General features: G+C 29.9%; 1 protein-coding gene across 4 annotated transcripts; it reads left to right on the top strand.

Annotated features, from left to right (window-relative positions):
- Window positions 1-3422: 3422 nt before the first annotated feature.
- On the top strand, window positions 3423-7002 carry LOC124829209 (two-component response regulator ARR14-like). 4 transcript variants are annotated; one of them, XM_088103517.1, is made up of 7 exons: window positions 3423-3582; window positions 3662-3847; window positions 3926-4173; window positions 4323-4363; window positions 6071-6246; window positions 6324-6479; window positions 6602-7002. In XM_088103517.1, exons 5-7 carry the CDS (start codon window positions 6093-6095, stop codon window positions 6865-6867), a joined length of 576 nt encoding a protein of 191 aa, XP_087959643.1. In that variant the 5' UTR covers window positions 3423-3582; window positions 3662-3847; window positions 3926-4173; window positions 4323-4363; window positions 6071-6092; the 3' UTR covers window positions 6868-7002. The 4 variants fall into 4 exon arrangements, with proteins under 4 accessions (XP_087959643.1, XP_087959642.1, XP_087959641.1 ...); XM_088103516.1 differs by having other exon boundaries at window positions 3926-4228; XM_088103515.1 differs by having other exon boundaries at window positions 3926-4235.
- Window positions 7003-14222: the final 7220 nt, after the last annotated feature.

Here is a 14222-nt window from a genome sequence, read left to right as displayed (position 1 = left end):
CTTCCGAGGTTTTTTAATCTAAATCATCACACATTCATATTTATTTATTTTGTCTCATAAATCGAACAGAAAAAATTCAGAGTTATAACTATGACGGTTTTACCTTTCTGTTTACATTGGATTTCGTTATCATCAGATTCCACACATGATATCCATTATAATAATTTTTCCATGTATGTAGAGAGTGCCTATTCTAATATTCTTATCACTCTGCGTACGAGTTTCCTGATGGCCAGTGAGTCCAACATTACTTGTATTGAAATTATCGTTTTTTTTCAATTATTTGAATGGTCTTCGGTTTTTGTCTCTGTTATCTTCTGTGTATCTACAAGTATATTTGTTGATTTTAATGGCTTTTTCTGCAATAACCATATAACTTTGATACCATGGATGTCAAGGATTATTTAAGTTGCATCTGACAGATTCAAGATTCCTGATATTCTTTTTAATCCATCTTTTGTTCAGGTGTGTGTGTGGCTTTTATGCTTGGATGTTTTAATTTATTCAATGGGATTTTTAGCGGTGTTCCGTGCTTTTATGCTTCAGTTCAGTCAAATTTCCATTCAAGCTTTTAGAGTTAAAGTATTTGAATGCTACTGAAAGAAGGTTCAGGTGGGATGTTCATCGGTGCTTGTCTGTACTTTTCTCAATTTCACGCGTCTCTGATGATATTAGGATGAGTTGGTTCATGTTGCAACATCTGCTTGAATGGAAGGTGTTATTTTCTTGTGGTTGTGTTGGCTAAAATGGTGCATGGTGCAGTTGGACCTACCAATAAACAGAATCTGCTTTCGAATCACCACGTATCCGGAATTGGTGGGGAGGTGCGAACTGTATTTTCGGATTCATGTTTCTGGAACAGTAATTTTACAATTTAGAAAACTCATTCTGGAAGCACTGAAAGAGTATTCCAAAATTGGTGAAGAATATTTTTCTGGAAAACATATTATGGGACTGTGTTCCAGAATGTTCATCTCGGTAACATATTTCGGAATGGTGACTCTGGATTGTTATTTTTGGTAAGCACCGAATCCAGTTTGGTTAACTTTTGAATTACCTATACCGAAAACTAAAAGAAAATTTCTGATCTCAACTGCCGTAATCACCACTATGGTCGGCTGCAAACCTAGTCTTCGATACTCCAAATGCAATGACACAAGTGCAATCAAGGCCACAAAGAAGAGACAAAGAAAAGACAAAGAAGAGACAAAGGACAATGGTTTGAGATAGAAACAGGGAGAATAGGAGGGAGAAGAAAAAATAAAAAAACGAAACGAAAATAAAATAAAAATAAAAGTGACACAGACAAGCACACATCTCATAATCACTAGGCCAATTTCACTGACATAATAATAATTTAATATTTATTTAAGACTCTTATTTCACACATTTCCATTTTAACTTAACTAATTATTATTTTATTTTATTTTTCAAAAGAAATAGGAACGGAGACCCTTACCCCCCACCTTGATAAGCTTTAAACAAATAAATATGATACTTTTATTTTATTTAAAAACACACAAGATTCTCATACGAATCAAATATTCAATAACGTCTACAATTAAGGTTTTAACAGAAAACGCTTGATCCGTCTTTGTCGTGCTTGTAGGCATGAATCATAGGAGGGCTGGTGACAGAAGCACGCAGTCCAAAAGTGAGCCTGACCTGACCGAGAGACATCTATGATTAGTTATATGAACAATCGCAGTGAGTACCTTGCTCCTGCATATTTGTTGCGTCTTTGTTAGATGCATTATTTTTATTAATAAAAGTATCACATCTATTTGTGTGTCTTATTTATTCAAAGACTTACACACATGTGATCGATATGCATAAAAAGTTTCTATACTAGCGCACATGTACAAGCATCAAGGAAATGTGAGTTTGGTTTCAATAAAGCAAATGACATTATATTTGACTCTTTTGCAAGTACACATATTTTTGCACTTTAATTTCCTCTAATTGTTTCAATGTTGTTGATGAATGATTAATTAGATTTTTTTACAAAGTTAGATTTACAAGTACTTTCCTAGGATGGGGAGGAGGTGTGTATTGTCTTCTTACGATGGAGACATACCATGTATCGCTTGTTGCGTGACGTCGAGACATTCTTGCAATCTAGTAGAGCGCGAGGTCACAACTAGATGGCTCACATACAATGCAATGATTTGGTACCCGCATGAGTCATATCGGGTCACTCATCCATTTATGGACTTCTTATGTTTTCTGTGTGGATAAAGATTAGCAAGAGGCTTTACTAAAATTTTTCTTAACGTGTCTTGAGGCAGTTTGGGTTTCAACAGATAATCATACAACTACCACATGTTGTTACAAAGGCAGACATACTAGCCATCGATGTTTTCTGGTTGCACTATGTAGATCACATTATCATGCCTGTAACATTGGCCTCATTTTCGTCTCATTGTGTTCAAGATACCTACAATGATTTATGAGGGTTTCTTTTCTTTTCAACTAATCAATTTTTTTTTCACACGTGATGAGTTAATTTAGGTTTGAGGGATTGTTTTTTATATTAGTTTTGTTGTTGTACGAGTTCATAAAGTTTATTGTCAACTTAGAAAAAAGACATGTATTTTAGAATATGAAAAGGGTGAGAGGTAAAGGAAATAAAAATATATACCTCCAATTTCTTAAAATATTCTTAATTAATATGTTGTTTATTTATTAATTTTATGTTTGTTGACAATTTATGTGCCAAGTATTGACTATATCTTATTTTCTCCTTATCACAAAACATACACTCGCACATCCCATTTTTCATGTATTAAAATGAAACCCTACTTCCCATTGCACCCATTTGAATTGTAACTTTGATAATCTCGTGTTCTTTAATATTTTTAAATTTATGTATGTATGAATTTATTAAAATAATAAAATTATTTTAGAATAAAAATGTAGTATCGAATATAAAAATCCAATTTTATATATCGGATGTGATATCTAATATTTTGATTTTCGAATGTTATATCCGATTCATGTTTAAGATGTTATATAAAATTTAATTATATTAGTTATTTAATTATTTTATTTGTTTATAATTATTTTTAAATTTATGTATGAATTTATAATTTAATTACAAAATTTCTAAAATGTATGTATTAAATATAAAAGTTCGATAAAAAGATTATGATGAACAATTGGATATACATATCCGATTTAGTTTTAAAAATGTTTAATTATATTACTTATTTTATTTTATTAGTTTATAATTATATTTAAATTTATGTATGAATTTTTATAAATTTATAATTTAGTTAAATAATTTTTAATTGTTAAAAAATAAGTTTTATAAATTTTTTAAATTTGATATAAATATTTTAGAAAAAATAAAAGTGTGAAGATGTTATCGGATGAAAATAAGAGAAGAGAGGTATGGAATGGTATATATCTGTAGTTGCAAAGTAAGAACAGAGTAAGAAGAGAAGAAGAGGTGGAGAGTGAGAAACACAGCGAATGAAGGAGTGGAAATGGAGTCTGGTCCTCCTCCCAATGATCTCTGTTCAATCTGCCATGCTAACTTTCACATTCCTTGTCAAGCCAATTGCTCTCACTGGTTTTGTGGTATAAAACCCTCTTCTTCGCTTTCTCTTTTCACCCTTCAATCTTTCATCCATCAATTCGCAACCTTTTCATTTTGCAGCAAATTGCATCATGCTCATCAGGAACAAGCTCTTGCAAATGCCCTCTCTGTCGCCGACCCATCACTCTCTTAATCCCCACCGAACACTCTCTCAGCCAGCGTCATGATCCTGAAGTTGCTCAGATTCTCTCCAAAATTCATGCATATAACCGTGTCTTCGGTGGCCAACCTTCCTCTTTTTTTCAGGTGCCCATCTTCTTTCTTCTTGCATTCTTCCCTTTCATTGTACTTTTTTGTGGAATTGATTCCGAATGGTGATTGCAGAGATTGCAAGATCTTCCTTTTCTGTTGCACAGGCTGCGTCGGGAGTTCCTAAACCCTCAAAGAACCCTTCTGTGTGTGGCTGGAGTGTGCTGTGTGCAAAAGGAGAGGGAAGAACAAAATAGAGCAAGAGAGGAGATGTTTCAAAATGTGCAGAGATATGCGTGAAGGAAAATATCTCCTAACACCCTAAAAAATCTTTGACCATTTAATTTATTAAATATTAATAATTAAATATTAATACAATATAGGTAATTTTGTGATTCTGAAAATATTTGGAATTGAAGGATGAAGTGCTTGGAGGAGGTGCAGGGTGAAACACCCACTCTTTATTATCTTTCCAAGTATTTCTTTGTCATATAATCCTTATATTTCTGAATCGTGCTATCGTTTTCTGTAGGGTTCCAGTGGTAGAAGAGGAGAATCCGTACTTCCAACAAGGTTAGTGTTCATTTCAACTACTTGAGAATTTATAGATCTATTATGCCATATATGCTAGCAGCTTTATCGTTTTTAGGGCTCATCAGATTAGGGTTTTCTGATTGACGAAGCTCTTCTTCTTCGTTAGTCTCCTACGATTCACTCAGCACCGTGCTTTGTCTATGCGATTTAGTAGTCATCTCCTCGCGTTTCGCCCTGCTCGCTTTTCCTCCTCCCTCGCAGTCGCCGTCGGCCGCAATCTCGCCGTCAGCGGTGGTCGCACTGTTTCTCCTCTGTTCGTGTGATCTATTTCGTACTCATCTGCGTGTGCCTCTGTTTCACTCATCTGTTCACATCCCTTTGTTCGTGTCCTTCGTGTGGTATAATGTAATGAAATATTTTTTTCTGAAAAGTAGTAAGCCTTTGTTCTTATCCTTTTTTTCACTCAACTGCTGCAGTGTTTTTTAGTTTCTATGTTTTGTAGTGAAAAAAACAGAGCATTATGTCTGGAATAATTCAAGTGCATCTTCATCCTCTATCCATACATTTTCTCATCTCTCCCAAAACCAAAACTTCATTGTGTACCAACTTCTTAGCCTCCAAAGCTTGGTCTAGATAGCTCTCTATCAACAGGTGCCTAGAAGGATAAAGTTGTGGAGTATATATAAATGATAATGGAGTGAGTGTGTTAGAGTAATAGAGTGAGTAGTTGGTTAAACTGTTCAACTCAACCTGCTTTAGGAATTTTACCAATATTGAAATTACTTTTATGTTTGTCAGATTAATAATAAATAGATTAGTATTGAGTTCTAAAACTAACTTTTTCATTTTAAATTTTAATGGGCTTAATGAGAAAATAAGTAAAAGTGTTCCCACCGTATGGACAAACCAATTTTTCCATTTTGGTGGGTTTTTTTAAGTTTCATTTGTCATCTATCTTTATAGAACCCTCTTTTTTTTCTTAATCAAACTTTCCTTTGCCAAGAACTCAGCTGCTTCTTGTGAATCCTCGGTGTCTTATGAAATTCATAGCCTCTTGGTTCTTCATCGCCTCCAAAATATATATTGAAATTCATGATCCACTGTTTTTTAATGACCAAGCATTAGAAGTTACTTAATATTCTGGGACTTACCTCCCATATGTCATTGCTTGCTAGGATAAAAAATTCAGTATCACAAGCTTTTCTCCATTTATCACAAAACAGTTGTGCACAAAACAATTTTGCACATGTTATGATGTTTATCATCATAACAGCATACAGAGTAAATGATACCAAAATCCATTGATATATATAATTTTGCACATCTTTGTTTACCGTTTTAGGATTCCTATTTGATGGTGTTTTTGGATTTTGGTGCATTCGGTTTGTTGCTGCAATGAAATGTGAGGTCTCGATTTCTAGCTGCAATTTTGTCTAGGTTCCGCAAGAGATGGTGTTTCTGGTTTGAATGAAGAATATTGGATTCCGGTTCTCGGTTGTCTGAATCTTATTTAGTATGATTAATTGTGGTAGAATGATGTAATATGCTTTATTGTTTTAATTTGATTTAGTTTGAGCTGTGTCATTTTTTTACCATTCGCTTGTGCTGAAATTTGCTGGGTCTTTTTAATTACCCGGATATTTGATTTATGTTGTTTCAACCTTGGATCAGTTTAGTAGGGGATTTGGATTTTGTTAAACCATGCCATATGTATTCATTTCTTTCAATTGCTTTCTCCATTCCTAGTCTAAGGTGATAGTGGAGAGTGATGGCCGGAACTTCGTCTTCTGCAATTGACATCCCTGAATTTCCACCATATCTTAATGTCCTTGTCATTGATACTGACCCCGCAGCTCTTGAATTCATCGAGAAATCATGCAAAGAGAATTCTCATCAAGGTTACGAAGAGAATTCTCATCAAGGTTAGATATATATAATATTTTATTCGTAATCATTCTTTGAGAGAAATATGTAATTCTTATGTTTGAATTGTGTGCAGCTGTAATATGCTCTGAATCTTCAAGGGCTGTGGATATTTTGCTGAAAGGAGAAATAGACATTCATTTGATCATCATGGAGCTTCATATGCCAATGATGGATGGCTATGAATTCCTGCAATTTCTCAATAAAGAAGAAATTGATATTCCTTTTGTCAGTAAGTAACTAGTCTTTTACATTTTTACTCAAGTTTACAACTTTTGACTGTTTAACCATCAAGTAACTAGTATTTTACATTTTTTCTCAAGTTTTCAACTTTTGACTTTTAACCATCTGCAGTGATGTCTGAGGATATTACTTGGGAATCCATGACAAAGGCTTTCCATCTTGGAGCTATCCAATATTTCATGAAACCCTTCAATGATCTGTTAGATTTGTGGTCACCTTTCTTAAGGCATTATTACGACAGGCGTAACTTAGATGATGAGACAAGTGATGGTTCTGAATTTGGCTCTGATGGAGAATCTGATGGAGTATCTGATGGAGAAGCCGAAGCCGATGATACCCTCCCCAAGAAAGATGATACCCTCCACAAGAAAGAATAGCCTACTATGATCAACAGACTGCAAAATCCATACCATAGTTAGTTAAAAAGCCAAAAAGTTGCAGCTACTAAATAAAGAGACTGAGAAGAATATAAAATTACTATTACTATTAAAATATTTCATTTCCTTCACTAATTCATTGCAATCCTTAGTGTGAATTCTTATTTATAAAAATATGATTATTTAAGTAATAAAGACAACTAATTATATAAAAAAAAATTATACGATGAAGTTTTTTTAATATTCTCTTCATTTTAGGATGTCATAGGTTAGTTTCTTTAACTTATAGAAGGAAGAGTTAAAATAGTTTTCTATACCGTATGTGATTTAATGTATATTTAAATCAGTGATTGAAAATTGGAAATATCTTTACATATTAAAAACTAAATGAGGTTGGAGGCGATGTGAGGTATTAGAATTGAGGAACAATATTGAATATGTTATTTTAACTTATACACGAATTAAATGAGGTTTTCTGTTTTGGTAAAATGAATATTTAGGAAAAATTGTGTTTGTACCCAAATTCGGAATAAAATATTGTGTAATTAAAATATAAAAAAGTAAAATAAAGAAAATTCGAGTTTAGAAGAAAAAACCAAAACTACTACATATTTTTTTTACATTAATAATATTACATGATTTTAAATCTAAAGTCATTTAAACAAATTTGAGTTCCAAAAAAATAGTATGAGAAATAATATTTTGAGCTGAAGACGATATAAAAGGAAATTAATATTTCAAACCAAAAAAAACATACAATCCAATTTTTGAATGAATTTGTGTTAAAACCGCATCTAAATTCTTATCTTATAAATTATTTTAAGAAACAAATTGACCATACCACTATACCGAAACAATATAAAATATTGTTCCTAAGTCTGATTGAATTATGATTCATTCAACATATATTCATCTTTATATAAAAGTGTATGAAGATATTTTTGCAGTTTGCTATGAATAAATCAGATTTTTTATTTTATTTTTAATAATATTTTGTAATTTCTACAAAAAGTATCTTATTATATATTTAATTATATATTTTTATAAATAAATAAATAAATATATATATATATATATATATATATATATATATATATATATATATAGATCGAATAATATATTTAAACAAAAACTCACATGAAAAGAAATGTAGAGTGGAGAAGAAAGAACATAAAGGAATATTTAGATAATAAAATTAGAATAAAAAACTAAGACTTGATTATTTTAATAAAAAAAGTTTAAAATATAAATAAAATTCTTATAAACGAATTATATTATTTTGTAAACAAATTATCTTTCGAAATTTTTTGTTCTAATAAAGTTTTTTTTTAGATTTTTTAATAGTTAGCTAATTAGGGATTTTCTAATGAAGTTGTAGTATTTTATATGTTATGGTTGTATTTTATATAAAGCAGCAATATTTTATATGTTGTCGTCCTATTTTAAAGGATGTCGTAATATTTTTATATGATGCTTTGGTGTTGTATATAAAGTTGTAGTATTTTTATATGATGTTGTGGTATTTTTATAAGAAGTTGTAGTATTTTTATACTATGTTTTTGTGTTATATATGAAGGCATAGTATTTTAGATATTGTCGCGGTGCTTTATAGGAAACCATAACATTTTTATATGATGCTTTGATGTTTATATGAAGTCGTAATATTTTATATGGTGTTGTGGTATTTTATAGAAAGTCGCAGTATTTTTATATGGTGTCGTGGTATTTTGTAGGAAGTCGTAGTATTTTTGTATGATGTTTTAATGTTATATATGAAATCGTAGTATTTTATATGTTGTCGTGGTATTTTATAGGATGTCGCAGTACTTTTATATAATTCTTTGGTGTTGTATATGAAATCGTAGTATTTAATAAGGTGTTGTGATATTTTATAGAAAGTTGTAATATATTTTTATGATGTTGTGATGTTTCCCTAATGCATAGTGGTGTTAGATACTTGGTGTGCATTTTGGAAATGTTCATAGGAAACCAATAATGATTGAAATGTTGTGAGCCTATGTATCATGATATGTGTTGGTTGTAGGAACAGTTATATGGTGAGTTGTAATGGTTAAATGCGTGATCCGTAATGTTGTTCTTGCATTGTGTAGTTGCAAAGTTAATTGGACTGTGTGTCGAGTGAAACATGAGTTGGTTGAGTTGTTGTTTTTCATAAGGGTTGTTTGGTAAGTCATGCTAGTGGGTGATTGTGAATCCTATGTTTTCTTACGTACTTAATGGCAGATGACGCGAAGAAGTTCTATGTTAGTGCGTAGGCCCTGTTTTGGTAAACAGGAAAGTCCCAGTTGGTGCGTGAACCCTGTTTTGATAAACAAGAAAGTCCCCATTGGTGTGTGGGCCCAATTTTGGTGAATCGGAAAGTCCTCATTGGCGTGTGGGCCTGGTTTTGGTGAATCAGAAAGTCTTACGTTAATGCATAGGCCTTGTTTAGGTGAATAGGTCGTGTGTCTGGAGTACGGAAGAAGACATATGGCGATAGTGATTGGGAGTGGTAGCATGGTTTGTCTCGGGTGGAGCTCGATTAACAATGTGTCGATATGTGTGGGACGTTGCTGCACTAGAGCACATGTACGAGCAACAAGGAGATGTCAGTTTGGCTTCAATAAAGCAAATGCCAGGATATTTGACTTTTTTACAAGTACACATTATTTGCACTTTGATTTTCTCTAATTGTTCCAATGTTGTTAATGAATGATTAATTATTTTTTTTACAAGGTTAGATTTACGAGCACTTTCCCGGGATGAGAAGAAGTTGTGTACTATCTTCTTACGATGAAGGAAGACCGTGTACTGCTCGTTGGGTGACGTCGAGGCAGGCTTGCAGTCTAGTAGAGGCGATGTCACAACTAGATGGCCAGACATACAATGCAATGATTTGGTACCCGTATGAGTCATATCGGGTCACTCATCCATTTCTGGGCATTTGTATGTTTTTTAGGTGGATCAAGATTGGCAAGAGGCTTTACTGACATTTTCTTGAGCGTTTCTTGAGGTAGTTTGGGTTTCAATACATCGTCACACGACTGCTAAATGTTGTTGCAGAGGCAGACATACTAGCCATCAATGTCGTTTGGTTGCACTATGCAGACCACATTATTAGGCCAATTACATCGAGGCAGGCTTGCAGTCTAGTAGAGGCGATGTCACAACTAGATGGACAGACATACAATGCAATGATTTGGTACCCGTGTGAGTCATATCGGGTAACTCATCAATTTATGGGCATTTGTATACTTTCTAGGTGGATCAAGATTGGCAAGAGGCTGTATAACATCGTGTACTGCTCGTTGGGTGACGTCGAGGCAAGCTTGCAGTCTAGAAGAGGCGATATCACAACTAGATGGCCAAACATACAATGCAATGATTTGGTACCCGTATGAGTCATATCGGGTCACTCATCCATTTTTGGGCATTTGTATGTTTTATAGGTGGATCAAGATTGACAAGAGGCTTTACTGACATTTTCTTGAGCGTGTCTTGAGGTAGTTTGGGTTTCAGTACATCGTCACACGACTGCTAAATGTTGTTGCAGAAGCAGACATACTAGCCATCAATGTTGTTTGGTTGCACTATGCATACCATATTATTAGGCCTATAAAATCGACCCCATTTTCGTCTTATTGTGTTCAAGGACACTTAGAGTGGTTCATGAGGGTTTCTTTTATTTCAACTGGTCAGTTTTTTTTTTCACACGTGATGAGTTAATTTAGGTTTGAGAGATTGTTTTTTATATTAATTTTGTTGTTGTACAATCTCATAAAGTTAATTGCCAACTTAGGAGAAATACATATGTATTTTAGGATATGAAAATTGTGGGAGGTAAAGGAAATACAAATATGATGTTCAACATAATATATTCGACAGAAGACGAGTATTGAAAATAATGTGTGGATATCATAACCATGATTTGTTCGTTAAAATCTATTGACCACTCGTTACTTATTTATATGATTAAGAGTTTTCGTCTCAGATAAAATAATAAATGTTATGAGACAATAATCAAACAAGTATATATGCAATAACACATTAACTAAATTTAGAAACAATAAAATAAATAAATTTAAAATAAAAACTTACAAAACGAGAAGTTAGTAAAAATAAATTAAAAAACACATAAAAAATAATTACAATTTCAAAACGATAAAAATGGCATTTGTATGTTTTCTAGGTGGATCAAGATTGGCAAGAGGCTTTACTGACATTTTCTTGAGCGTGTCTTGAGGTAGTTTGGGTTTCAGTACATCGTCACAGGATTGCTAAATGTTGTTGCAGAGGCAGACATACTAGCAATCAATGTTGTTTGGTTGCACTATGCAAACCACATTATTAGGCATATAACATTGATCCCATTTTCGTCTGATTGTGTTCAAGGATACCTACAGTGGTTCATGAGGGTTTCTTTTCTTTCAACTGGTCAATTTTTTTTCACACGTGATGAATTAATTTAGGTTTGAGAGATTGTTTTTTATATTAATTTTGTTGTTGTACAAACTCATAAAGTTAATTGCCAACTTAAGAGAAATACATATGTATTTTAGGATGTGAAAATGGTGGGAGGTGAAGAAAATACAAATTTGATGTTCAATATAGTATATTCGACAGAAGACGAGTATTGAAAATAATGTGCGGATATCATAACCATGATTTATTAGTTAAAATCTATTGAACACTCTTTGCTTATTTATATGATTAAGAGTTTTCATCTCAGATAAAATAATAAATGTTATGAGACAATAATCAAACAAGTATATATGCAATAACACATTAACTAAATTTAGAAACAATAAAATAAATAAATTTAAAATAAAAACTTACAAAACCAGAAGTTAGTAAAAATAAATTAAAAAATACATAAAAGTAATTAAAATTTCAAAACGATAAAAATGGCATTTGTATGTTTTCTAGGTGGATCAAGATTGGCAAGAGGCTTTACTGACATTTTCTTGAGCATGTCTTGAGATAGTTTGGGTTTCAGGACATCGTCACAAGACTGATAAATGTTGTTGCAGAGGCAGACATACTAGCCATCAATGTTGTTTGGTTGCAATATGCAGACCACATTATTAGGCCTATAACATCGACCCCATTTTCGTCTGATTGTGTTCAAGAATACCTACAGTGGTTCATGAGGGTTTCTTTTCTTTCAACTGGTCATTTTTTTTTTCACACGTGATGAGTTAATTTAGGTTTGAGAGATTGTTTTTTATATTAATTTTGTTGTTGTACAATCTCATAAAGTTAATTGCCAACTTAGGAAAAATACATATGTATTTTAGGATATGAAAATGGTGGGAGGTAAAGGAAATACAAATATGATGTTCAACATAGTATATTGATAGAAGACGAGTATTGAAAATAATGTGTGGATATTATAACTATGATTTGTTAGTTAAAATCTATGGAACACTCATTACTTATTTATATGATTAAGAGATTTCAACTCAGATAAAACAATAAATGTTATGTGACAATAATCAAACAAGTATATATGCAATAACACATTAACTAAATTTAGAAACAATAAAATAAATAAATTTAAAATAAAAACTTAGAAAACCAGAAGTCAGTAAAAATAAATTAAAAAACACAAAAAATAATTAAAATTTCAAAACGATAAATAAACAAAAACAAGAAAGACAAAAAATAAAATAAAATAAAAACTAACAAAATTATAAACCATTAAAAAAAATTAAAAGAATAAAAAAAAGAAAAATATAAGGATATTTTATAAACTCAAATATATCACTGAATCTCTTAATTAAAAAATATATTTAAATAAATTATTGTTACAATATATAAATATTTTAAAAAAGAGTTATAATAAAGAAAAAGAGAGATAACACATGAATGAGAGATTTGAAACACTAATGTATAGAACTTACCTAAGCGAGCTTTGTCTTTTATTTTTTAGTGTTTCATCCTACACCTCTAAGGTCTCGTACCTTCAAAAATTCCACTTTTAACCTTCTCACATCTCATCTTGTACCTCTAACTTTTTCAAAACTTTATCTTTAATTTTAATAAATATTTTTCTATTTTCTTTTCTTTTTTATTAAAAACAATCTTCCCTACCTTAATAATAATTTAATTTATTTTATTTTAAAAATTAAATATTATTTAAAATAATTTTGTATTTTAATAATTATTAAAATATAATTTATATTATAATAATAGTTATATTAAAAACATAAAAATAAAATAATAAAAATAATAATAATAAATAATAATAAAAATAAATTTGATTTAATATATTCAAATATATTAAATTATAATAAAATATTAAAATAAATTAAATAATTATTAAATTTTAAATAAAATGAAAATTTTAAAAAGCTTATTAATATATTAAAATCTATAAAATATGTTAATACTTTGTTTTTTATTTAAAATTTAATAAATATTAAACTTAAATAAAAATTATAATTTTACTTATTATATTTTTATATTTTAATAATTAATAAAATATAATTTATATTTTCAAAATAGTTTATTAAGAAAATTGAAAAATAATAACTAAAATAAGAATAAAAATAAAAATAATACTTAAAATCATATTTAATATATTTAAATATATTAAATTATATTAAAATATTAAATTAAATTTAATAATTATTAAAATTTAAAAAAAAAACAAAATTTTGAAAAATTTGTTAATCGGATATAGATATCCTATAAGTTATAAATCGGATATCCATATCCGATAAAGAATGGTTTTTAAAATTTTATTTTATATAAAAATGTTAATAATTATTTAATTTAATTTAATATTTTAATATAATTTAGTATATTTAAATATTTTATTTAATATAATTTTATTTGTTATTTAATAACTGTTTTAAAATTTTGTTTATTATTTAAATTTTAATAATTATTTAATTTAATTTAATATTTTAATATAATTTAATATATTTGAATATATTAAATATTTTATTTAATATAATTTACTTTTTTATTATTATTTTTATTTTTAAATATTTTATTTTTATATTTTTAATATAATTATTATTATAACATAAATCACATTTTAATAATTATTAAAATATAAAATTATATTAAATAATATTTGAATTTTAAATTTAGTTATTATTAAGGTGATACAGAATCTTTTTAACAAGAAAAAGAAGAAAATAAAAATATATTTATTAATATTAAAAATAAATTTTTTTATAAAGTTAAGATGTAGGATAATGATGAGATGTCACAAGGTTAAAAGTGGAATTTTTGGAGGTGTAAGATGAGATCTTGGAGGTGTAGGATGAAACACTCTTCATTTTTTAGGCATCTAAAATCTATCCAAAAGTTGTTATTTGAGTTTGTGCAGATGAAAGTGGGAT

Source organism: Vigna umbellata, chromosome 1 (assembly GCF_029865625.1).
Source record: "Vigna umbellata cultivar VRB3 chromosome 1, Vumbellata_1.0, whole genome shotgun sequence".
NCBI lineage: Eukaryota > Viridiplantae > Streptophyta > Magnoliopsida > Fabales > Fabaceae > Vigna > Vigna umbellata.
The sequence above is the reverse complement of the archived record's forward strand: the minus strand, read 5'-3'. Positions and strand labels throughout refer to the sequence as shown.

Coding starts and splice junctions, on each gene's coding strand:
- LOC124829209 (XM_088103514.1), top strand. CDS start 6,093: ATGGCCGGAACTTCGTCTTCTGCAATTGACATCCCTGAATTTCCACCA. Junction 6,247..6,323: donor CGAAGAGAATTCTCATCAAG/GTTAGATATATA, acceptor AATTGTGTGCAG/CTGTAATATGCTCTGAATCT. Junction 6,480..6,601: donor AATTGATATTCCTTTTGTCA/GTAAGTAACTAG, acceptor AACCATCTGCAG/TGATGTCTGAGGATATTACT.